General features: G+C 35.1%; 1 protein-coding gene across 2 annotated transcripts; it reads right to left on the reverse strand.

Annotated features, from left to right (window-relative positions):
• Positions 1–247: 247 nt before the first annotated feature.
• LOC145266547 (peroxisomal 2,4-dienoyl-CoA reductase [(3E)-enoyl-CoA-producing]-like) lies at positions 248–23294 on the reverse strand. 2 transcript variants are annotated; one of them, XM_080122320.1, is made up of 8 exons: positions 23142–23294; positions 19880–19948; positions 17108–17225; positions 13053–13122; positions 9247–9371; positions 5293–5386; positions 3644–3748; positions 248–528 (listed from the first exon to the last, which is right to left on the reverse strand). In XM_080122320.1, exons 1-8 carry the CDS (start codon positions 23210–23212, stop codon positions 326–328), a joined length of 855 nt encoding a protein of 284 aa, XP_079978446.1. In that variant the 5' UTR covers positions 23213–23294; the 3' UTR covers positions 248–325. The 2 variants fall into 2 exon arrangements, with proteins under 2 accessions (XP_079978446.1, XP_079978447.1); XM_080122321.1 differs by lacking the exon at positions 19880–19948 and having other exon boundaries at positions 23142–23253.
• Positions 23295–27701: the final 4407 nt, after the last annotated feature.

The raw sequence follows: 27701 nt of genomic DNA on the forward strand, positions 1-27701 counted from the left end.
AAAGAGAAGTAAAAATTTTAAAATAAATTTAAACAGAAGTAAGAATTTTAAAATAAATTTAAACAGAATAAGAATTTAAAAATAAATTTAAACAGAAGTAAGAATTTTAAAATAAATTTAAACAGAAGTAAGAATTTTAAAATAAATTTAAACAGAAGTAAGAATTTTAAAATAAATTTAAACAGAAGTAAGAATTTTAAAATAAATTTAAACAGAAGTAAGAATTAAAAAATATGTGAACACCTGATAAAACTTTTTTTAAAATATTTTATAAACATAAAATAGAATTTGGTACAAATTTCAATCGTAATAAATGTAATATTTCTCAGAGTTTTGGTGGTGGAATTTGGTTGAATACTGCTGACATCATCCCCATCCAGGAGCCTCCATCCGCAATAATACAGCTGCCTGTTAAAAGGCCAGCCGCTTCACTAACAACGAACAGGATTATGTTGGCTATGTCACATCTGGTACCAATCTTTCGTATTGGGATTATTTTTAGGATATCTTCCTTGGAAGCTGGACCGGCTGAAATAAAACCAACAAAAACATCATTATCATCACCATGAACAACAAAGCAAGCAAGAAAAAAAAGAATGATTTCATTTAATATTTATTTGATTTTGTGGTATGGTCTCTGGTCTTGATAGAGGTCATTTTTGATGATGATAAGTGTCAACAATCACACCAATGTTTAATATCATTTGTGGTATAAAGGCTGTTTTTAGTGCAGGAAAGAAATGAAGGATGTATACGGCCATGCATGCGTATAAATATGGAAATAGATGAGACGTGAGATAATCGAAGGGTCACAAGGTAACAAGTTGTTTCCTAAAACATAAACAGTTTTGTCAAAGAAAAATTGAAGAAAAACGAAATTTTATAACAAAACAATCGGTAAATTTTTACTGTCTTCCCACCTTAACATTCACCTTTAAAATTGACAACTTTTACAGGTTTTCGAGTATGCTGAAAACGAATATCACATTTAAATTCTACACAGAAAGTAGTTTTCTAGATATTCTTCTATATAAAATTTTTAAAAAATAATTTTAAAAAATCATTAATAAAATTCGGTAAATTTTTATTTTATTTTCACTGCAACACTCACCTTTAAATTAATGACTTTTATAGGTTTTGGGGTATGCTGAAAACGAATATCACATTAAAATCTTGCAGATACAGGTAGTTTCCTAGATATCAAGACATTTTTTGCCAATGTATTACTTAATAAATGTCAATGACGTTCGCCATTCTTAACACGGGGAGGAGGAGGAGGGGGTATTTTGTAAACCGCATGCGCATTAGTAATTGTCCAGCTGGGAAAATACATAGCCACTAGTGGGATTACATTGGATAAGAAATGTCTTAATATTGAGAAAACTACTTGTCTGCGCGAAAAATTTAAATGAGATATTCGTTTTCAGCATACTCGAAAACCTATAAGGGTTGTCATTTTAATGGTTAGCGTTAAGGTGGGAAAAAAAGTAAAAGAAAAAAATAACAAAACCTTTTCATACAAGAGATATGAATATAAAAGTTATTTTCAATCATGGAAATGGTAGTCTGAACAGAGCTGAAAGAGAAAAACAGACCAAATATCAAGGTCTCATGTACGATATGAAAAGAAACTGGAATCTTAGAGAGATATCAATCATACCAGTTATCATAGGTGCTACAGGGCTTATGAAGAAGAACCTGAAGTCCTACCTAACTAATATTCCTGGTGAACCAAGTGCAAAAGAGATCCAGACAATTGTACTTAAGGGAACAGCGAGGATAATAAAAAGAGCTCTCGGTTGGTTTCAATAAAAAGCAGGACAATGTTGGCAGCTGGTTTGGCTGCCCCATACCCAGCATTACAATCTTCAAAAAAAGAGCTACAATTGGCCTTCGGGACAAGATCAAAGTGTAGTATCTGTTCTTCAGATGCTGCACTTCTATTTCTTGTTCTCTTTCGGTGGAGGAGAAATCCTTCACGACTGAGACAATTTTTATTTTTGTACCTTTTCTCCACGTTAAAAAACGACCCTGGTGTCTAACTCTGTCCCGTGGGGAGGCATAGTAAATAGGTACAATCTTCAAAGGAAGAAAGTTAAAAAAAAAACAAAAAAACAAAAACAAAACAAACACATGTTGAATTAGACTTAGAAATGAGTAGGGCAATACATCCATAGCTTGAATGACGTAGCAGTCACAAATAAAGATCTATTTTCTCCTGTGAATCATTGACCTTCACCCCACCTGCTGAGCGATTCGGCCACACACTGACAAATCATCTGGAAGAGCACATTGATTCATCTGTGCCCCCTAAGGAACTTTTTTAGCCTCATTTGAAAAGGTTTTTAGTTCTCTCCCACTGCAAGAACTTAGATACCGGGAGTCGGAAAGTGGAATTGAGAAGTCAGCCCCCCCCCCGAATAATATGCTTATGTAAGTAATAGACATTGTGGCACTGTGTGTGTGTGTGTGTTGGTTTACCTTATTCTTGTTAGTGTGTGTATAGCTGTGCACGAGTTGATGGACCTGGTATGTAAGTTATTAAATCCTTCATGTTTATAGTGTGAATAATATGCCTATATAAGTAATAAAGGTAATTGTGCATAAAACCAGACCCTAAGTTTCAAAGATGGCGGCAGGTCTGTCAATTGAGGTATGGAAGCACAAAATGGATACAATATTTCCGCTATTCTTCAAAACTGCTTACTTATATATTTGGGCAAAATATTAAGATATTTTTTTTTGTTAATATATTTTTTTTCTAACATATTTACGTTTTTTTTTGTTGTTTTTTTTTTTAAAATATAGTTACGTTTTCTTTTTTAAAAAAGTACTATTTAAAAAATATTATTTTTATAGTTAACTATATTTTAGGTTTATTTCCCAATGGATACAGGTGTTGAGTCTCTATGGTTCTAGGTAAACATTGTCTGAAGATAGCGGTTTCAATCCTACCCAAAACCGGCCAAGGGTTTAGTTGGCCAAAACATGGTGAGACAACAACAACTATGGAAGGCAGTAATTACTGGAGATACAGTTATGAGACTCAGTATTCCTATCCTGGTAAAGATTTACTCGAGCTGAATCACCACGAAAAAAAAAAAATTCATCTCAGAGTTGATTTAAGAAATGAAATCACCAAACCGGAATTGGAAAATGAAACGAATTCTTCAAAATTTGGAAAATATTCATCAAACAAACTTTGTAGATCCCAAGAAGGCCAGAGGATGAGTTGGACGCAGCAACAACTATGAAGATGAGGATAACATTCTGCAAATAAATGAACACTCAAATTTCAACTCTAACATTTTGTGTCTCTTTGAGGATTAAGTTCTTTATTTTCTACTTATTGTGTTTTCAATCTTAAATCAATCGTGTGTAAATTTTTCTAATATTTCGAGGTTAATACCTCTTTTTCAAAGAAACCCCACATCCATATGCATGTCATCCTGCGTTGTTCATATGTAGATAGCAGTGGGGAATATCAGAATTTTGTTTTTCACTCTTATGCATATTGTCACTTAGATGTAAGGGGCTATGATTTGGGATTATGCTTACAGGGGCACTATGTAGGGAGTTGAGCAGTAAGAAGTCTGTTTGTATTACATTTAAATTTCAACATGTTAGTACTTCTGACACTTACCTAACCTCCGATATCCTTCAGTTTCTTCCACCGGACCTGGTGCCACACACATGATCCTAACGTTGTTTGGTCCCCATTCTACAGCCAAGTGTTTAGTCAGGGCCTCTGCAGCAATTAAATAAAAACTTGTTAAGAAAGACTTTGAGAATTTTCTTTTCTTAAACTTTCATCCATTAAACAATGTCAGAGTGGGGGGGGTAAGTCTGCACTTGTTGATGGTTTTTTTTTTACATAGGCATCACCACTTATCAAGGCCAAGAGGCCACTCGAGGATAAGGGTTAAAGAGTGTACAGTAGAAATTGGACAATATAGTAATCGTTAGTAACGGAAATTTATTAACAAGTGGAACGGCTCATGGCGTTTCCTTATGTGCCAACCTTTCACCTCACTCTTCTATTTAGTGGTGGGGTTTAGCGGTTCCCTGACTCACCAGTCATCATCATCTTTTTTGCAATCGCATACTGATGAGGTATTTAGCAGCCGGCCAAGGAAAGAGGAAAGGAGAGGGTTGGGCGTTTGAGGATAAAATTCCTTCATGTTTGTGCGCCAATTTTGAAATTACTTCTAGAAAATTTTCCTTGGAGAGACTTGAACTTGTTTTTTGGGGCCCGTTGATCAAGTTTGCTTGATTTATCAGCATGTTTTATTTAATCCCTCCTTTCAATTTAAAGAGCAAGAAAGCTCTAAAGGGAGATAATGCAGAAAGAATATTAGGTTAAGAAAACCCGAAGACATTTTTAGTTAACCTCAGCAAGTTAACTAAAAATATTCTAACAACCAGCCTTAGAAGAAGTCACCGGAGGTCACGGGAACCTTTCCTAGTCAAGATGAGGTGATCAAACACAAAACTGTTTGTGGTTCATTGTGTGGGGGTGAGGGTGGGGGATCCAAAGAATATTTAAGCTTTTAAGATTTTATACCAAAAAATTTAGTTCAAAGTTTGAAGTCTGTTTTGTATCAAAGACATTGGCCACTAGATTATGAAGTCTGTTTTGCACGCTGTCCAGGCAGGAAAGGGTGCTCTGAGCAGCCCCTCCCCAGATGTTTTTTATTTTTTTATTACATTTTTAACCCAAACAAGGTACGTTGCCACTTTGATGTAGGGGGCTACTATCAGGGACATAAGTTGCAGCGATATTATGAAGGGAGATGAGCAGCAAGATGTCTGTTCACATTACACTTGAACTTCTGCATGTCAGTACAGTTGGGAAAGCAGGAACCCGGATGGGAATTCCAAAGTCTAGCAGTTCTGGGGAAGAAATTATTAGAGTAGAAAACTTTCTTACATCTAGGGATTTCTACTGTGAAGGGGTGGGACTTTGCTGCTTGTCGAGTTTGTAGGGGGTATTTACATCGAGGAGATACAAGGGCAGTATTCCATTTTGGAATGTATTTAACTCTTGTACAGGTAGAGGATTGAGTTGGGAGTGAGATACCTTCTGGAGTGATAGAATGATCCAATTATTTTTCTGTCAAACTTGGCAACAGATTTGAAGTCTTCCATTTTAGATCAGGAATGAAAGTCAGTCCCAGAAACTTACGTTTAACTGATAATATTCCAAAGATAATATTCTTAAGAAAAATTTCAAAAGAAATAAATTTTATGAGAGGGGATCATGATCGGAAATATAGTCAAGAGATGACTTACCAATAGCAGATTTAGCAGCACCAACATGACATTGCATTGGGACACCGGAAATATGTTGTGTAGATGTTATATTCACAATCACTCCCCCATGATCCTGTAACGGATTGATTAGATGGAAAGATGTATCAATCTTTAGAAAAGGATCGATAATAAAAAAATGTGAAGATTAGCTAAAAAGCTCTAAGGAGCATTGTTAGAAAGTCAACATGGTTTCAAAAACAGTTTGTCTGTTTATTCAAAATTTAAAATTTTCTTTAAAATGCTTCTAAGAGCATTTTTGCCAATTCTCCTTATACTACTGTAATCATAAACCTAAAAAAAAAAAAAAAAAAAAAAGCTCTATGTAAAGAAATTTTTTCAACACTTCAGCATGCAACAACCCTGGCACAGAGCCTTTATATAACAACACAACCCACAGGAATTTTATTTACATAAAAAAAAAAAAAAAAAGTTCTTACATTGTCTGATGCTGATACTATCCAAAATTAATAAAAAAAGTCAAGTCAAATAAAAACTGAATGATTTTTATTAAAATATTTGCATCTTAACGTGCTTTCAAAAACAGGCTGTTTATTCAAAATTAAAAAAAAAACAACAACAACAACAAAAACGTCTTTTAAAAATGTTATGCTGTCTGTTTTACGGCTTATCAACTCTTTTTTATTAAGGAAATTTAAATTTACAGAAGGCAATACAATGAAGAAGCGTAACAGATAAAGACAAGATGAAACAATTAAGATATGGTGATAGACTAAGCAATGTAGATTCACCTTATATATATATATATTTTTTTTTTATTACATTTTCACCCCAAACAAGGCAAATTGCCACTTTGGTGTAGGGGGCTACTATCAGGGGCAACACTACTGGGGTACTATGTAGGGATTTGGGCAGCAAGGTGTCGGTTCACGTTACACTTGAACTTTTGCACGTCAGTACTGTTGGGGAAGCAGGGACCTGGAATGGAATTCCAGAGTCTAGCGGTTCTGGGGAAGAAACTATTGGAGTAAAAAGATCTTTTACATCTAGGGATCTCTACAGTGTGGGGGTGGGATTTAGCAGCCTGTCGGGTTTGTCGAGGGTGCTCACGTCGTGGGGGCACAAGTGATTGCAGTTCGTCAAAGCATTCACCACTAAAATACTTGTAGAACAGGCAGAGGGATGCAACATTTCGTCGATGGGACAGAGGCTGAAGCTTAGATGCCAGTTCAGGGCCTATCAGGTTTGCGACTCTCTTTTGAACCTTGTCAAGGAGCGAGAGACTAGTAGCAGATGCACCAGCCCAGATGTGGCAGCAATACTCCATACATGGGCGAATGGTGGCCTTATAGAGGTACAGGATACTTTCAGGTGTTAGTAGTTTTCTAGCACGGTAGAGAGAGCCCACCTTTCTTGCAGCGGCCCTGGCAATGCCTTCAATGTAATTGTTCCAACTCATGTTTCCTGTGAACGTTAGGCCAAGGAGTTTGAAAGATGGACTCTCAGATAAAGAGTCGTTGGCCATTGCTATGGGTGGTAGAGAGGGTTTCTTGTAATTATTGAATGAAACTAGTTTAGTTTAGTCTTGGCAGCATTGAACGCAACCAACCACTTTTGTCCCCATTCCACTACAGATTGGAGGTCTTCCTCTAGTGTTTCTGCCATTTCTGTAGAAATGTGTTCATTCGTCTTCCTGTCGTGCCTGCCATAGAGTGTAGTGTCATCAGCATATATACCCATCTCAGAGGCAATGTTGTCGGGGAGGTCATTTATGAATATCAGGAACAATAGAGGTCCAAGGATAGAACCCTGGGGCACCCCCGCATTTATATCATATTGTTTAGATGTACGACCGTCGAGGACAACCTGGATTTTTCTCTTATCTAAGAAGGATTTAATTATGTTAAGTATTCTACCAGTGATACCGTATGATCTGATTTTACTGAGGAGACCCTCATGCCATACCCTGTCAAAAGCCTTAGATATATCTAGAGCTACCGCTCTGCCCTCCCCCGCTTTGTCCAGTGAATGGTATATACGTTCAGAGATCACAGTTAGGATGTCTGCTGTGGAACGGGCTTGTCTAAATCCATATTGTTTATCAGTCAGTAGTTTAGCATCTGTAAGATGATGGACTAGAGCATGGTTAATTATGGTCTCAAATATTTTGGCAAAAAGTGGGAGGAGGCTAATGGGGTGATAATTTGATGGGTCTGTCCTTTCGCCAGAATTCTTGAATACTGGTACAACAGAAGCAGTTTTCCAACAGCCCGGAAAGCAAGCTTCATTAAGGCATTTGTTGTAGAGTTTGGAGAGAACTGGAGCTACTTCGGCTGAGCACTTTTTTAATAGCACAGCTGGGATAAGATCGGGTCCACATGCTTTTGAGGTGTGAAGGTTTTTTATGATAGCATGCACCTGAGCAGGGGTGGTTTTCAGATCGTCTAGTGTGGCGTCTGTCCGCATAGGAAAGTCAGGTAGGGGGTGGTTGGAAGGGTCCAGTGTGGAGTTTGAGGCAAACCGACTGGCAAGCATGTTAGCCTTGTCAGTTGCTGAGGAGACAACCTCGTGATTGTTGGTTAATGGGGGAATTGTTGATTGCCCATTATTTACTACACTGTTGTAGATTTTCCAGAAGTCTCGAGTTCCTAGTTTTTGTGCTTCGATGCGCTTTTTAGTGGTTTCCGTAAATTCTCTCTTAGCTGTCGCTATTTCTTTCTTAACGTTATTTCTAGCTTCTATATACTTCAGTCTGTTTGAACTAGACTGATGTCGGTTAAACCTACGGTATGCATGCTGCTTTTGAGCAATGGCAGTTGCACAAGTCGACGTAAACCATTGGGGAGAGTGGGGCTTACTATAAAATTTCCGCATGGGAACATGCGCTTCGATTGCAGTTTTGAACCAGTCAGTGGTCTCGTTTGCACATTGTTCAGCAGGGAGAGAGAAAATATTTTTCCATGGAGCATCTCTAATTAGTTCCCTGATGGCTTCCCAGTCAGCCTTATTATAATATCTCGTTGTTTTGAGCACTGGCTCTTCAGTTTTGGGTCTAGAGTTTAGGGCGATTTCAACCATTATCACTGCATGATCAGCGTTCCCAAGTGGGCTGTGGGCCTTCGTTATGCAGTCATCGGGAACTGTGGTCAAAAACAGATCTAGAAGTGATGCGTGTTGTTCTTCCTGATCAGGGAAACGGGTTGGAAACGTAACAGTTTGTGATAGGGAGTGAGATAAAAATATATATTAATGCATATAAAATTTAATCATTGATTCAATAGGGAGATTACATCAATTAGAGGTGTAGGATAAATATCCTCTTTGTACCTAGGTATTTCGAAGCCTAATGCTTCTCATCAGAAGAGAAGGGAGAAAGAGGGATAACTAAAGATCTGGTCAGAGAAAGATTATTTGGAAGTCAATTTCTACAAATGGACATTAAACAGCAGTCCCAGTACTTTGCGCCTGCTGATAGGACAGCCTCCTTAGTGGTTAATCCAAGGTTCGGGTCCCTGACTATCAGGCGGATAACGTCAGCCCAGACAAAACGTTTACCTCCAGCACCTTTACTAGTGACATGGCCACAAGGACAGACAGAGACAGAAAAATTTCCGACATCTCAGACTACTGGTCACCAAGTACTACCGACCTTTAAGCAGCTTTTTCTTCACCCTTTGTCAGAAAAATCACTCATTGAATGAGGACTGAATGACAAAATAGGAGAAGCGAGAGTTACTGGAGCTGCCGATAACACATCCACTGTATTATCTACTCTCCATTTAAAAAAAAAAAAAAAACGGGGGTGGGGAGGAGGGGAATGGAGACAAGTGACTTATTTATATCTAAGTAGTAAGTCCGGTGCTAAGTTAACAATTCAGGACACTTTTGATTATTAAACATGATGCTGCTGCTGATGATGATGGTGACAATGATGATGATGATGATGATAAAAAAAATTATATGCATGATACTTACCGTCATATATTTTTCAAAGACAATCTTGGAAGCATTAAATGTTCCCATTGTATCGATATCCATAACCGTCCGGAAAGCATTAAATGAAAGTTTAGCTGCAGGACACAGGAAATTTCCAGCTGCTCCTGTAAAGAAAAATGAAAAAAAAAAACAAAAAAAAACAAAGAATAACTTAATTTAAATAGAAAAAAAAAATTTCAGAATCTATTCAAATATTTTGAAATAAAAAAAAAAAAATATATATATATATATATACAAGGTGCCTTCAATAAGTTTTCAGAAATTTGTGCACAGATATTTAAAATTGTCATAGACACTAGAAAATTCAGTATGTTATCGCTAAACATACTATGAGATGACTGACTAATTTTTATCATTTCAGATTCAAATGAACAGCTACATCAGGAATTGGAATACACCCTACTAAAGCCTGATCGTCACAGCTGATAAATTTCAAAAATGCAATTTCAACGTGAAGACACTTTAGAAGAATGATATGCAACAAATTTCTGTTTTAAACTTGGAAAAATGCCATAAAAATGTATAGTATGCTCCAGACTGCTTTTGGACCATCTTACATGAATCGAGCATCAGTTTTTGAGTGGCATAAGAGATTCAAGGAAGGCAGGGAGTTTGTGAGGGAGGAGTAAAGAAACACCAGAATTGATTTTTTTAATTTTTTTTTTTTTTATTACATTTTCATCCAAACAAGGCAAATTGCCACTTTGGTGTAGGGGGCTACTATCAGGGGCAACAACTACTGGGGTACTATGTAGGGATTTGGGCAGGAAGATGTCGGTTCACGTCCCACTTGAACTTCTGCACGACAGTACTGTTGGGGAAGCAGGGACCTGGAATGGAATTCCAGAGTCTAGCGGTTCTGGGGAAGAAACTATTGGAGTAGAAAGATCTTTTACATCTAGGGATCTCTACAGTGTGGGGGTGGGATTTAGCAGCCTGTCGGGTTTGTCGAGGGTGCTCACGTCGTGGGGGCACAAGTGATTGCAGTTCGTCAGAGCATTCACCACTAAAATACTTGTAGAAAAGGCAGAGGGATGCAACATTTCGTCGATGGGACAGAGGCTGAAGCTTAGATGCCAGTTCAGGGCTTATCAGGTTTGCGACTCTTTTTTGAACCTTGTCAAGGAGCGAGAGACTAGTAGCAGATGCACCAGCCCAGATGTGACAGCAATACTCTATACATGGGCGAATGGTGGCCTTATAGAGGTACAGGATACTTTCGGGTGTTAGTAGTTTTCTAGCACGGTAGAGAGAGCCCACCTTTCTTGCAGCAGCCCTGGCAATGCCTTCATTGTAATTGTTCCAACTCATGTTTCCTGTGAACGTTAGACCAAGGAGTTTGAAAGATGTACTCTTAGATAAAGAGTCGTTAGCCATTGCTATAGGTGATTGGCCAAATAAAGAATTTTATGGATGAGGTAAGTGCACAGTTTGATGTCAGTGTGGGAACTGTACACATAATTATTTGTGAGGAACTGAAGATGTGGAAGATCTGTGCAAAGTTTGTCCCAACGGTGCTCAGGGAAGATCAGAAAGAAAGTGGGAGAAGGTCAAGCTGATCAATTAAGATCCTATAGTGCAGACCTTGCTCCCTGTGACTTTTGGTTATTCCCTAAGCTCAAGGAAAATCTTGGAGGTTGTCGTTATGAGACAATTGTGGAGATGAAAGAGGCTGCGACGAGGGTTATTGACATGCTCACACAAGAGGATTTCCATGAAGCTTTCCAGAAGTTGTTGGAACGGTACACAAAGCATAACCACGTTGACACACCGGTTCCTATTAGATCACAGAAGTTAAGCAATGCTGAGCCTGGTCAGTACTTAAATGGGTGATCATTGAAGAATTCCAGGTGCTGTATGTATATGTTTCCAGTTGTCCTGAACCTTTACTTGCCACTGGACTCAAGCTGTGCCGATTCAGGGGAGGTGTGGTTGGGGGATTGCCGCAACCCTTGCCTCTTAATTACATGTGCAGCTACTCTTACTGGAAGTATCCATTGTTTTTCAAGACTGAACGGACACACCACACACACACACACATACACAAAAGATAAACTCACCAGAAGATTTGATTGATTGCTTTGTTTTATGGCATATCAACCCTTTTCGGGTTATTCAATGCCAAATCCAGTTAATTTGGAAAAAGTTTATGCTTCAAGTTATTTATATCTTCAAATATTTATTCATGGTGCTGGGTTTGGTTGTTTTGTAAAAGATAATTGTTGTTTTTGGTTTGACATGCAAAACATGATTGAGTTTTGCAAAGGTAAAAGAAAAAAAAAAAAAACAATAACATCAATGTTTGGTGTATTTTAGATAAAAAAAAAAAAACAGTATTTACATACAGCCTGCTCTAACTGCATCAATCATTTAATTGTAAATAAGTTGAAATTATATTACAATGCAATGTGAATACAGAGCAAAGAGAGCATATATACTAAATACCTTTGATAAATCTAACAAGTAGCAAAATCTCACCCCTTCACTGTAAGGTCCCTAGATGCCTGAAAGCTTTCTACTCTTGCAGTTTATTATGTTTCTCTTACTGTACTTTAAATGAAAATAATAATTTAATAACATGTAAACATTTTTTTAATTTGATTCAAATTGATTAAATTTTTAAGGAGAGCAAAAAGTAGACCTTTCCTTATTTCGTTCTTTAGTCCTCACATTCTATGAACAATGTTTCTGATAAAGGGGAGAGAATTGCTGTTTTTTGTGTTAAAATCAATCCATCTAAAACTTATCATTGGTTAAATTTTTTTTACCTCAAAGTTTTTTGGGTTTTTTTAATTAATTTTTTTTTTTTAATTAAAATATATATATATATATATATTTTTTTTTTTTACACAGTGGTCACCACTTATCAAGGCCCGGAAGCCACTCAGGGATAAGGGTTATTGCAAGTACATTACGTTAGTGTGGGGATTTGATGAAGTGTTTACTTAAGGGGGCAGTTCATTAGGAATTTGTTAACGTTGGACTTGAACACATCCAAGTTGTAGTCAGGAGGGAAGCAGGCAGACAGAACAGAGTTCCACAGGCGTGCAGTTCTAAGGAAGATTTTAATTAAAATATTTTTTTTTAATTAAAATATTTTTTTTTTAATTAAAATATATTATTTTTAATTTAGCTCTTTAGAATCCTTATGTTTGCTTTTAATTTTCAGATAATCTTATTCGAGGCCAGTGACAGATTGGGTGAACATGACTCGTTATCCTAATGGTGCTAGCTATGAATATGGACAGCATTCGTTGCGTTCAACTGGCAAACCAGGACACTATACACTCACACGTGTAAGTTTCAATCATCATCATCAGTATAACATAAGATAACAAGTTATTTATCACTAGCCAGTGTCTGGTGGGTACAGATAGCAATATTCATCAATTTTTTATAAATTTAAATGCCATGCAAACAGAAACTGTGCTGTTCAACTCTCTACAGTGCCCCTATAGACATCGTCCCAAATAGTAGCCGCTTACGTCCAAGCGGCAATATACCCTGTTTGAGGTGAAGACGTGTATAAAAGAAATGAAAGAAAATGTCAAAACCTGGTTGAAAATTGCAACAATTTTGCAAAAATAAAAATGTTTCATTATGAAAAAAAAAAAAAAAAAAAAAAAAAAATCCAAAAAAACAATATTTTTGTTTATTAATCATTTTCATGCAGTTTTTTCAAATAGTTTTGAATGAGACAACCAAACTTACCAAGTAAGATAATCTGGGATGTATGCGAGTCGCGTTAGGATTAGGGTTAGGGCTTATCTGAAAGGAATATTTACCATTTATTAGAATATCAATTCTTTGAAATTCTTGTAGAGCTTTTATCACAGCTTCTTTTATTTCTTCAGGCTATAAAACAGAAAGAAAAAATAGTCAAAGTAACTGGTTTGTTTTATGGCATATCAATCATTTATGGCTTATTTAATTCCAAATAAAGTTGTCAAATGAAATAATTTATATTCTCTATATTTTAGAATAAAATAAATATTGCTCTTAGAATAAAATACATTGCCTTCAAAAAACATTGCTTTTTAGAATATGTTGCTGTTAGAAGACATTGCTTTTAGAATATATTCATTAGAGCGACGACATTTTGGAGAATTTTTGAAGTGTTCGTCTATGTAGGTAATATATTAATTCTGGAAAATAAAAATGTCAGATTAAGCAGATTTTGGTTAGGGAGACGTTATTTATGAGTCAGAAAAGACAAAGGTAATGGTATGTCCATGTGTTTATGATCAAGTTACGAAGAGTGAAACCCCATATCTGTCGAAAGTGCAAAATTCCTACCGGTGATGACTTGAGGTGGTAGGACAACTTCATATTTAGAGGGAAAATTAGGAACTACTTTTTCTAAAGATGGTTGCGATTGTTATGATGTTGCTCCGAGGATGAAATGTAGGATTTTATTATAAGGACTAAATGTGTCTAAAATGTTGTTCTAAAGTTACATAAGATAGTAGCTAATAATATAGACATAATAAATTGTATGTGGTATCTGTTGTTGCAAACATACAGTATTTTGGTCCAGAGGGGAATTTCTGCAAAAAAAAAAAAAAAATAAAAATAAATAAATAAATAAAATAAACATCAAGAGTGTTTCTTGTTAGTCACAGGATAAAGACTAACTCAACAGGTTAGCTGCACCGTCACAACCCAATCTATTGCAGATGTGGAACTGTCAAACTCAGAGATGAATTTCCAGTCGAACTTTAAATCACCTGCACTTTGGTAAAGTGAATCAATATGCATCAATTGTCGGCAGACCATCAAGATATCAATATGATCCATGGCAGACCACAAATACACTTACATTGTCTTCAATCAGAGAATTAGACCGTGACCAATCTTCAGGAAAAAACGCAGACGTCACATTGTAACAGAGCCGCTGATGATTTGTTTAACGAGATAAAATATAAAAAAACAACAATTTTAGAAAGATTATACATATATCCATAATTTCCCCCACCCTTTATCTTTGCCTGAACCTAAACGTAGATTCCATGAACAAAGCTTCTTCTAGAAGTGCACACCTGTGGAACTCTCTTCTATTTCCCTGCTTTCCAACTGATTACAATATGGTCATCTTCAAGTCCAATGTGAACAAATTCTTGATGCTCTGTTCCCCTTAAGTAATCCAATTTACCAAATTTCCACTATTAATGATTACTATGATATTGTCCCATTGACTACCGCATACTCATTAACCCTTATCCTCGAGTGGCATCTAGCCCTTGATATGTGGTGACTCCTCTGTAAAAAGAAAAATAAATGTTTTCATACTATTGCAGAAAATGGACTGTGCTGAAATAATAACATCATTATTTAGAAACATATTCTTAACATGGGGAGCAGGGAGAGAGTGTTGTTAACTATTCTGTACTTTCAATTTCTTAAACAAAGGATACCGTAACAATTGAATTCAATTTGAAATCCAATGAAAATATAGCATGTTCGATGTTCTCTTTCTGAAGCTCAACAAGTTGCTTCAATAAAAGTTGCTTTAAATAAAAGTTGCTTCAATAAAAGCACACTTTCTTGTTACATGGTATTTTGATGATGAATATTTCCAATGTCGTTTTCACAAATTTTCATGCCTTTACAATAAATGTAATGGCAGCATAAAGTGGGAAAATGTATCCTTCCAGCTCGTTCCTGAACTCAAGACAAAATGCAAATGTCTGTGATATATATATACAGACATCAGGGGAGATAACCACTGGTTACTTCCTACTCAGAGAATCTTATCCCTGCTTGACCCATGTTTTCAGGGGCAGACAACTCATACCTGCATAAACTTGAAATCCAATGAAAATACAGTCTGCATAAGTACCCACCTTTTACTATGTGCCCGCCTAGTATTTTGTAGGTGCATGCAAAATGAATGGCTGATCCCCTAAATGTATAAACATTTGATCACTTCTTTCAGTTAGAAACTCACCAAAATTCAGGGAATCAACCAATTCTAATGATATTTTCAGTGTATTAATTAATGATCACAGAATATTTAGAAACCATTATTATTTTTACATTTAGTGAAAATTTTGTGTAAACAAAAACACTTTTACTAAAGTTGTTGTTTAAAGTACTAACTCGAAAAAAAAAAAAAAAATCTATTTGTTGAACTATCATTGAATTGATCCCACTGTTATTTCAGAAAGTGTTGTGCTAAATAAGTTTTGATATTTCGTAGGTATGTGCAAAATAAAGATATGCAAATGACCAAGCCAGCTGTGCAAAGTGACGTCACTGCAGAGATAAAAGGACACACAATGTTCGACAAAGAGGTGATGTTTGAGATGTGATGAGAGAAGCACATGTTCGAGACATGTGGATGATATCACAGTAGAAACGGCTGGAAAAGGAGAAATGAACTGTTTAAATATTTAGAAAAAAATGTGTTGTTGGAAAGCTTCATGGTCATTAAGTCTTCTATAAATAGAAAAGCGAAAATGTATGTATGTATGTGTGTTTGCTTTTTCTGTGTGTCTACAAAAGGCTTCTTTCAGAGAAGCGGTCGCTCGCTTCACAACTTTTTAAAACTTTTTATATCACATATAAATCGTAATATCTCACAGTTAACAACGAAGCTCGCCTGTCTATTTAATTTGCTCGATTTCGGGAAGATAAATATTCAATATTTGTCGCTCGCCGCATGTGGGTTAGTCTTTTTCCTATAACATCTTGGGGGAAAAACAAAAAGCGTTCAGCAGTAAATACTATCCCGCAAACTTGACCTCATTAACTCATTAAAACGAGCACCTGCTGAATCCAAGTAATTAAATAAATTCAAACGTGTTTCCGTAAGCATGTCGCGGTGGGGAAATGGTTAACGTTGCACGTTTTTTTTTTTTTCACAACTCTGCCTCAACGGTTCGGGGTTGATCCTCATACTTACTTTTTTTTTTAACCCCCCCCCCACACACAAACACCTCCAAACACCCGGGCAACGCCGGGTACCCCTCGCTAGTTTTAAATAAAAATAATACCACCAAGTCAGAACAAGTGTTTTGGAGCTTATTTCTTAGAACTGCTCGCCTGTGGAACTGTCTTCCATTTCTCTGCTTTCTAGCTGACTACAATATGGTCGTCTTCAAGTCCAACGTGAACAAGATCTTGATGAGTTGGCTCCTTAAGTAATCCAATTTATCAAATTTTCACTATCAACGATTGATACGATATTGTCCCGTTGACTACCGTATGTTAATTAACTCTTATCCTCGAGTTTTTTTATAAATAGATTAATGCAGAAGTTGGGCTGATTTCTCACTCTGACACCTTATTTCAAGTTAATTCAACTTTACACAATTGAAACACAATCTTTCTTATATACTTATGTATATATTTATAAGTGCAATCATTGATAGGGGTGGATGGCTGAATGTAACAGAGCCCATGATGCTTGTAGCAGCAGCAACTTGCATAAAGATATGCAAATGACCAAGCTGGCTGTGCAAAGTGGCGTCACAGTAGAGATAAAAGAGATTAAAAGGGATACACGTGTCTGGATAAGTCGTGTTTAGCAGGGTGGTGTTGAATACAGGGTGGTGTTCAATGTTCAGAGAAGTGGTGTTCAAAAAAGCATGTGTTCAAGAAGCATAAGTGACACATAGCCTAGATAAAAAGTCACACATGGCCAGAGGAGGAGAAATTAACTGTTTGAGTATTTAGAAAAAATATGTTGTTGGAAAGGGTTTTATTCTATCCTCTGTTTCTTTGATATTAAGATTACATTACAACATCAATCAATGACAAGTTCTAAAGATATCAAAATTATCCTGACCATATAGATACTATAACGATCCATAAGGGATCATATAATCAGCAAACCTACCTTGCGGACATCAGCTTTAACAGGTAAACACTTTTGTCCAGTAGCATTTTCTAAGCATTTAGATGAGGCTTGAAGACGTGTCAAATTCCGACTGACAATCACGGTGTCGCACTGATGCCTGAAAGTAGAAAAGAAGAAAAATTTATGGTAAATTTAGGTCTTAATTTTGGAAAAATTCCAAATTTATTTTTTAAATAATAGAATTTGACTACTTGTTAATTTTGTAAAAAATCAACAAAAAAACAAAAAATAAAAAGTATTAACAACAAGCAAAAACAAACAAAAAAACAACAAACTAAAAAAAATAAAAAAAAGAAATCAAACAAACAAACAAAAAAACCCAAAAAAAATCAAAGAAACAAAAAAATCAAACAAAACAAAAAAATCGGCAACAAACAAAACAAAAAAATCAAACAAACAAAAATAAAAAACAACAAAAAAAATAATTGACAACAAAAAATGCACAACAGAAAACAAAGAAAAAAATCAACAAACAAAAAATCAAACAAAAACAAACAAAAAAAATCAAAATCAACAAACAAAAAATACACAACAACAAACAAACAAACAAACAAAATAATCAACAAACAAAAAACAATAACAAACAAACAAAAAACAAATGGTTTAGGCCCGAAAAATAATATATGAATGAAATCAATTGGAATTTTTCTTATTTAACACTCGAGCATGACAATATTTTTTTGTTTATATACAGTATAATGTAGAGTAATTTTTTAAGATTAGTGTCATTACTTAGCAAGGCTAAACACAACTCGAGGTTAGCAATTAATGAGATGAAAATAATTACCATCCGAAAGATAAGAAAAACTATTGGAGTACTAACATTGACTAATGGTATGAACTGCATTTGATTACCATAAAGAAATATGTTCGTTTGAAGTCGTTGAGTGGTTTTGGCTACCTTATCCAAGTAATAATCTAGTAAGTCGCCTTAACAAACAGGTGTTCATGGTCGGAGCTGGTAGCGTGAGGCATTTGGCATAACTTCCGATGTATGAGGTGCCTTCAATAAGTTTCCAGACTTTTTTCGTATGGGCACTTTTATTGATAGTACACACATGAAAGTCTAGTCTCCTTCAAAGTAATCTCCTCCGACTGTAATGCACTTGTTATACCATTCCAACGTCTTCTGGAAAGCCCCATGGAAGTCCTCTTGTGTGAGCGTGTCAGACCCTTGTCACAGCCCCCTTCATCTTCTCAATTGTCTCATAATGACAGCCTCTAAGGTTTTTCTTGAGCTTAGGGAATAATGAAAAGTCACAGGGAGAGAAAGATTGGGAATATAAGGGGTGAGGAACTGTTTTGATGCCCATCTTGGTCATGACGTCTTTCTTTCTGATCTTCTCTGAACATTCTTGGAACAAACTTTGTGCAAATCTTCCACATTTTCAGTTCCTTGCAAATAATTGTGTGTACAGTTCCCACACTGACATCAAACTGTGCACTATCCTGCCTTGACAGAATACAAAATCGACTTCATGGCTTAGTGGGAGATGCCCTTTTCTCTACCCTGCAACCTCTCTCCCACAGAAGAGACGTTGCGAGCCTATCCTTGTTTTATCGTTATTTCCATGGCAAGTGCTCATCTGAACTCCAATCTTTGGTCTCCCCTCGCCAATCTTTCATAAAAAACACCCGTCTAGCTGAATCCACTGTGAAAAATTTCCCCCACTCTTTATCTGTGCCTAAATCAAAACGTGGATTCCATGAACAAAGCTTCTTTCTTAGAACTGCACGCCTGTGGAGCTCTGTTCCATCTGCCTGCTTCCCACCTGACTACAACTTGGATGTCTTCAAGTCCAATGTTAACAAATTCCTAATGAACCGCCCCCTTAAGTAAACACTTTCAAATCTCCACACTAACGTACTGTACTTGCAATAACCCTTATCCCTGATTGGCTTCTGGGCCTTGATAAGTGGTGACCACAGTGTAAAAAAAAAAAAACAAAAAAAAAAAAAACTTATTGGCTCTATAAACACATGACAGTCCTTATCCATGAAATTCTTTATTTGGCCAATCAACTCTGATGTTCTGACTTCCTTACTCCTCTCACACCTCTCATTATCCCTCATAGACTCCCTGCCTTCCTTGAATCTCTTATGCCACTCAAAAACTAATGCTCGATTCATACACGATGGTCCAAAAGCAGTCTGAAGCATTCCATATGTTTCTGTGGCAATTTTTACAGGTTTAAAATAGAATTTTATTGCATATTGTTCTTCTAAAGTGTCCTCATGTCGAGATTGTATTTTTTAAATTAAACCAGCTGTGACAATCAGGCTTTAGTAGGATGTATTCCAATTCCTGATGTAGCTGTTCATTTGAACTTGGAATCATAAAAATTGGTCATTGATCTCAGAAGATGTTTAGCAATAACCTGCTGAATTTTCAAGAGTTTAGAATAATTTGGAAAAAGTCTGGAAACTTATTAAAGGCATTTCATATCTCTTAGTCTGCTCCACCAGTTGGTATTTAATGTTTAACCAATCATATTCTTGTAAGGAGGAACCCGGATGTAGTCACATTCAATACATCAATATTATAATGAAAACAATGGACACTTGTTTGCTAAAAAAGAAAAAAAAAAAAAAAAAAAAATTATTTATGAAAAACATCTTTTAAATGACTTTTATTTCCAGCGACACAAATTTGTGCCATTTACAAAACATTATCCATGATAAATTGCAGGTTAGGAAAAAATTTGCTAAAGAGAAATCCCCCCCCCTCCCTCGCTATCGAAGAGGACTCACCTCATGAAAATCTCTGCAATGGTAAAACATATTCCACTTCCACCTCCAGTGATAAAAGCCACTTTACCTCTAAAAATAAATAAATAAATAAAATAAAACCACTTTATATCAGAATAAAAAAATATATTGAAGTAAGCACGGGCAAAAAAAAAAAAATGGAGCAAAAAAAAAAAAAAGTAGTTGTTTTTTTTTTTTTTTTAAACGAATTATTATTATTATGAAAATTAAATTTTCGACCGATTTTATTAAACGAATTATTATTATTAAAATTCATTATTCTTGGGCAACTTTTTTTTCCAGAAAGATAAAAACCTGAATTTTATTATATGAAAAGCAGAATATAAACTTTTTCTACTATTTTTAACAGAATATTCCATTAAAATTTTCCAAAACACCATTCACTGCCATTTTTGTCTTGATCGATAAAACATTTAAATATTTTTTTGTCTAAATAAGATTTAAGATGATTTACTATAAGAATATGCAAAAATATTATTATATAAGTATCTGAATTTCAAATAATTCTAACTTTTTATATCACTATAGATTTCGCGTAGAAAAAAAAAATTAATGACAGTTTAAATTAAACTATGGATGCCTCGATAGGACTAAATAAAATCCTATAAAAAAAAAAAAAAAAAAAAAAGGTGCTAGTGTACTTATTGATCCGCGCTAATTTTTTAAATAGTATTTTCAAGTTTAATTAAAGATTTATGATATCTGTTTTTATTAAATTGTAAGGTTAAAGTACAAAATAGGTACAAAACACCCTCCTTTCCTATGTTAAGAATGGCTTTCTAAATAATAACGTCATTATTCCAGCACAGATCAAATAGTATTTTCAAGTTTAACTAAAGATTTATGATATCTGTTTTTATTAAATTGTAAGGTTAAAGTACAAAATAGGCACCCCCCTTCCCATGTTAAGAATGGCTTTCTAAATGATAACGTTATTAGTTCAGCACAGATCAATAAGTGCACTAGTAAAAAAAAATTTTTTAAATAGACGATCCGTATTTTTCATATATAACCCAAACATTAAGTTAAATGAAAATATACAGATCGGTTGAAAATTAAATTTTCGACTGGTGATAGTTATTATAGTGTTTTTATTAAATTGTAAGGCTTAAAGTACAAAATAGGTACAAAACACCCACCCTTCCTATGTTAAGAATGGCTTTCTAATGGTGATAGTTATTAGCAGTACTTTTTGTTCAATTTTCGATTTTTCAATCGTTAAGCATATGATACCACGGTTTCACATCGATTAAAATCGGATACCACGGTTTCACATCGATTAAAATCGGGCATCATATTGAATTTGTCGGGTTAACAAGACTGACAGCAACATTAAAAATTAAAAAAAAAAAAATGTGAGATTTTGTTTTTTTTACTACAACTCAACACTCACCTTTAAATTGACGATTTTAATAGGTTTTCGGATATGCTGAAAACGAATATCACATTTAAATTTGAAGCAGATAAGTAGTTTTCTGGATATTAGGACCTTTAATATCCAATGTAATCCCTTATGTTTTCACTGGCAACCATGTTTTTTTCCAACTGAACAAATACTACGAGTGTTACACATCCACCCATGTTAAGAATGGCGACGATCACTAAAATTCATTAACTAATATATTGAGGAAAATGTCTGACTATTCAGAAAACTACTTGTCTGCCACAAATTTGAATATTTTTTAATTTTATTTTATTGCATTTTCACCCCAAACAAGGACCATTGCCACTTTGTTGTAGGGGGCTACTATCATGTACATAAGCATCAGGGGTACTGTGTAGGGAGTTGGGCAGCAAGATGTCGGTTCACGTTACACTTGAACTTCTGCATGTCAGTACAGTTGGGGAAGCAGGGACCCGGAAGGGAATTCCAAAGTTTACTACTGGAGTAAAAGGCTCTCTTACGTGAAGGGGTGGGATTTTGCTGCTTGTCAGGTTTGTCGGGGGGGGGGGTATTTACATCGAGGGGGCACAAGTGCTTGCAGTTCGTCAGAGCATTCACCGTTAAAGTACTTGTAGAACAGGCAGAGGGATGCAACATTTCGTTGATAGGACAGAAGCTGAAGTTTAGAAGACATTTCAGGACCTATCAGATTGGTGACTCTCTTTTGAACCCTGTCTAGGAGCGAGAGACTAGTGGCAGGATGCACCAGCCCAAATATGACAACAATACTCCATACATGGGCGAATGGTGGCCTTATAGAGGTATAGGATACTTTCGGGCGTTAATAGCTTTCTAGAACGGAAGAGAGAACCCACCTTCTTCGCAGCAGCGGTCCTGGCAATGTTATTTGTTTTCAGCTTACCCGAAAACCTATTAATGTCAATTTAAAGGCGAGTGTTGAGATGATGCACTCAGATGCAGTTAAAGTAAAAATTTACCAAAATGTAAATAAAAATTGCTTCAAAATAGTTTAAAAACGGAAAAAATAAATAAATAAAACTAAAAAATATGCAGGCAATAAATTAAAAAAAGTTACTGTTACTGCCTTTGGTAACAATCATTTGTTGCCCATTTGTTTATTCTTATTTATTTTTATACTTATGCAGAATAGGGATCACATTATCGATGGTATTCGTACATTACGGGCAAGTTACATAAACCGCCGGAAATGTCGAACGAAAATTTTTTTTTTTTTTTTACGGAATTATAATTAAAAAAAAAACACTTATCTCGTATGGTAATTTCAACGAAAAAAAAAAAAAAAGTAGTTGCACAGTTCTACGGACCGTACTGAAATATTAACGTTATCTAGAAAACCATTCTTAACATAGGGAGAGGAGTTTTTTTTTTTTTTTTTTAACTATTCTGTACTTTCAACTGATAATTTAATAAACAAAATATCATTTGAAGATCGTCGACTGCTGCGATTTCATTGGTTAAGCGTTTCGGCACCTTCCGGCAATTTACGTAACCTGCCTGGAATATACGGACAATAATGCGAATGCGGTCCCTATTCTGCATAAGTACCATTTTAACCCCCAACCCCACCTTTTTTTTTCTGTTAAGTATTCTTTAAAATCGCCTATTAGTCCAGAAGCACTCCTCCCTCATTGACTTAAGGCAGAAAAGGTGAAGAAGTGTAACGAACGCCGACATCTATGTCACCTGCGACTGCGTAACCTCCCTTATAAACTAATTTAGAAAATAAAACGATTAAATTGCCCCCTGTGAATGTTCTGAAACAACAACAACAACAACAAAATAAAAAACAGGGTTTATCATAAAACAGTCAATACTTACTTGAGCAAATCTGGCCGAAACAAATATTTATAATCATAGCAAAGTGGCTCAACAAACTTCTCGGTTGACATCGTTCCAAAACAGATATACTTTTTACTACTTTAAACTGAACTTTAGTCATTAAGAGTTATCTCCCTTGAGTCATATTTGAATTTGCATCATCATCCGGGTTTTACAAGTTTAAGTACGACAAATTGAAGCACGACAAATGATCCCTGCTCTCTCTCTCTCTCTGTGTGTGCTTTCGCTAAAAATTTTGTAAAATAAAAATAAAAATAAACAAGTTATTTTTCAGACTCATAGAATTATTAAAAAAAAAGTACAAGTCAAAAAAAAAAAAAAAATCATTCCCTCAAGTTAAAAAAAAAAAAATATTTGTTTACTTTTTAAAAATGAACATTCCTGTTCCTTCTCCCAATTTAGGAAGATTTTAGTTAACAACACATCTATACTTGAACAAACCAATAATAAACGAAAACTTGGAATACTCGAAGCATTACTAATTAAAAATACAACACCTACTATTAATAAAATAAACTTTACCAATAGTAATAACATCATGTAATGTTCGTTAAGTTATTAAAATAATTAACCAATTAAAAAAATATACACATTCGTTTATGTATATATATATATATATATATATATATATATATATATATATATACACACACACATATATATATGCTCTTTGTGTAAACAAATCGAGCTTAGGTATTCGGACGATGTCAAAACATCGTTAATTCACTACAGCTGCCAATTTAGTATAATGGTTCAAAGCCTTGCCTATAGCACGGGCGGTCGGGTTTCGATCATGGCTTCAGGTAGTTGCCCGTCTATCCGCACTGATGAGCTGTCATACAACAAAATAGTACTGTATGTGGATGACTATATATATACACACACACGTATATATACACACATATATATATATATATATTTATACACACACATATATAAATATATGAACACACACATATATATATATACACGCACACACATATATATACATATATATACACATATATATATATATATATACTCATATATATATATACACACATATATATACTCATATATATATATACACACACATATATATATATACACATATATATACACACATGTATATATACACAGATATATATACACACACATATATATATATATATATATATATATATATATATATATATATATATATATATATATATTAGTGGCCTGGCATGGCCACAGGGAAGACAACCGAAGCGAAGCAGAAAAACTGAAGCTGGCCCATAGGATACTATATTTACAAATGTAGGCAAATTTGGACATATTTTATTGGTTTGAAAATATAGGTTCTGTTTTACTAATTGTCATAAAATTATAACCATAGAATAGTATTAAAATCTACAAAAAGCCTGCAAATTTTCATATAGTTTCGTCCCATAGATCCAAAGATATGAGCATTTCAATATTCAATTTGGCTACCAGTATAGATATATCTATATATATATTGATATACCACCTTTTTGGCAATTTTATAAGTTCCAAATCTCAGCGACTATTCATCAAAGTTTAGCAAATGAAGACTCGTTGGAAAGGTAATGACCTGAATTGTGAAGTGGGCTATGTCATATTTGCCCTAAAGGTCGCACATTAAGGGGATCATCCATCATCCAGAGCCTATTTTTGGCACAGTTTTACAGCCATAAGATGTTGCAATCAGTCATTTGTTTTCCTAGTTTTGCAAATGAATTACAAAATGTGGAAAACCAAGATTCATCCTCCATTAAAGGATAAAAAAAAAGGAAGGAGTAAGCAAGAAATCACATGAAGGTAAATTTTTCAAACCGCATTGTTCACCGATGAGTGTCTAGCGACCTATGATAAACCCAATGGATGGAGGCGAGGATGGCACCGTAATGAGGGTCCACACCCCCACCGAATCAAGTGTCAACAAGGAGGTGGTGGTGGTGTGATTTTGGGATACAATCATTTGTAATGAACTAGTAGGACTATTCAAAGTCACAGATGGAGTAAAAATAACCACCAAACTCTACATTGACTTCATTAACCACCACCACCATCATCATCATCATCATCATGATGGGCTCTTTGGCCGGAACAATGTGACTCTTCCTCTCCAGAGTTTCCTGTCTTCCATTAGCTGCCTCAGATCTTCAGGTTCACAGTTCGCGTCGTGTGCAATTTGTGGAGTCTAAAGCAATACATCACTCACCAATTCATGCTTGCTCCTCAGACAATGACCAGCAAATCGTAGGCGTCTCTCCTGATGGTATTAGATATGGCAGGTAGGTTGCCATAAAGTTGCTGCTTCGTGGGATGATTTTGCCAGGATATATTTAATACTGTTCATAGCATACGGGTGCATGTGCCATCTAGTTTTCTTTCCAAAAAAGAAAAGACTTCATTAAAAAACACGTCAAACCCGGGCACAAGAAGAAGAATTCTCTCATTCTGGAAAAAGATAGTATTCATTCATAATAATTAGCGCTATGACAACAGCATATTCTTTTCACTGTTTTGACTCTCGAGTATATATCAGACATAATTAGACACAATCAACTGAGAACCACATCATTCTATATAAAAGCATATAAGATATCAAGGCATACACACTTGAGATTCAAAACAATTAAAAGAATATGCTGTTGTCATTGGCCTAATGATAATGCACAGTTTCATGCTGTAAGAATAAACATTGAATATTTGGAGAGTGTTTTTGCTAGACATGGGAAAATAATGCAATGGCCAGCCTGTTTTCCAGATTTAAATCCCATTGAAAATTTGTAGAGCGCCTTGAAAAAGAAGATTTACGTCAGCGGAAGGCAGTACACTTCCAAGAATGACTTCTGGAATGCCGTTCTGACTGCTGGCAAAGAAATTTCATCATACAAAATCGAAAGTTTGACATTTTCAATAAACCGATCTTTTTTTTTCTCTTGTTAATAAAAATAGAAAATTTATACAATTTTTATTGTACTATGAAGCCATATTAAAGATGTTTGCTCTCTAGGGCAGAGTTGGACACAATGTCGGTTTTTAATGTGGGGAAAATCCAACTCCCCAAAAAGGGGCACTCTGAATAGGATCAAAAATAAAAACTGTCTCAGTCATGAAGGATTTCTCCATCACTGACCGAGGATAGAAAAGGTAAAGTGTAGCATCAGAACAGATACTACTCTGTGATCTTGTTTATTTAGTTTATTGTTGGGAAAAATTACAAATTAATGTTAAAAAAAAAAAGAAAATGCAAAAATTACAAACAAGAAACTTAGTCATGAAGCCCTTAAGAAATTTGGGGATGGAGGATGGGCGCAAAGTCTTTCTAAAATGTTTATAGAACTTTGAAGAATACTTTACACTGCGATCTTGGCCCGAAGGCCAAGGAAGGTATGTATATGTATATGTATGTGTATATGTATGATTCAAAAACCAAGATTAAATCTTTATGATATACGTGCCCATTATAGAATGAGAAAAATAATCGGTTAATTTGATCAAGTAGGTTTAATTTTTTTAAAGGGGAAAATCAAATTTTAGTGAGACCGACAGCGACACTGCCATCTTGACAATTTTCAACTACGAGGAGAAGGGCGCTAGGGAAGGTAACTCCACCTAATTTTTTAAGTTTCTCAAAACGCACATGAAGTTCTAATAATTTAATTTATAAATTTTAAAACGATCTTCTGAAAGAAAAAGAAACAAAGAAAAAAAGGAATGGCTAAAATTATTCAAAACTAAAAACAATCTTGTCAAATTTTGGTAAACTTAAAAAATTAGATGAAATTATCTTCTCCTGGTGTGCCCCCCCCTCTTTGTAGCTGGAAATTGCTAGAATGGCTGTATCGTGATCAGTTCTCACTAAAATTTGATTTTCCTTTGTAAAAATAAAACTACGATCAAAGTAAGTGATTTTATTTTATGAGAACCTCGCTCCACAACATGTACCTACATTACAGATTTTTTTTCTATATTTTCGTTTTTTAAATATCTTCAGTAAACTGCATAAGCTCCTGTTTAAACACAAAATAGGGTTCTGTTCGAAATTCTGCCTAAACTCCCTTAAGAAATTTGTGAGGGGGAGGATGAGTGCAGGTTCTTTCTAAAAGGTCTATAAAACTTTGAAAAATATTCTTGGCTGGCGCAAATCACCATAATACCGCTTTCACACCATGAAATCAAACCTATTTAATAAATTCCCCAAGCGTTTTTATAAAATGTCCGAAGGCCAAGTGTTGTTCTCAAATGACATATTCCTAAAATAATCAATGTTTCAATTTTCATCAATTTTGACGCTTTAGCAATGCTATGCATATAAAGTTGGCATGCTGAAACAGATTGCAAGTCACCAAAATGGCTACCGTTTGCAGACTATCTTAAAATTATATAATGTGCCAAGTTTCACTAAATTTTATTAAAACTATCTGGGTTAGAACAAAATATCGATTTGTATTTGATTTCTAGCATGCAGTGTACAGGGTGGAATGATAAAGTTGTTGCCCTAAACAAAATAACACTACAGCTTTATTTTAAAAATTTTGTTGAAAAAGA

Source organism: Euprymna scolopes, chromosome 41, assembly GCF_053919585.1.
Source record: "Euprymna scolopes isolate OS-2025 chromosome 41, ASM5391958v1, whole genome shotgun sequence".
NCBI classification, from domain to species: domain Eukaryota; kingdom Metazoa; phylum Mollusca; class Cephalopoda; order Sepiida; family Sepiolidae; genus Euprymna; species Euprymna scolopes.

What these genes read in the sequence shown, in the direction of transcription:
- LOC145266547 (XM_080122320.1), bottom strand. Translation starts at nt 23,212, where the DNA reads ATGTCAACCGAGAAGTTTGTTGAGCCACTTTGCTATGATTATAAATAT. An exon ending in TTTCGGCCAGATTTGCTCAA is followed by an intron (nt 19,949 to 23,141) that starts GTAAGTATTGAC and finishes ATTTATTTTTAG; the next exon opens with AGGTAAAGTGGCTTTTATCA. An exon ending in TTAAAGCTGATGTCCGCAAG is followed by an intron (nt 13,123 to 17,107) that starts GTAGGTTTGCTG and finishes TCTGTTTTATAG; the next exon opens with CCTGAAGAAATAAAAGAAGC.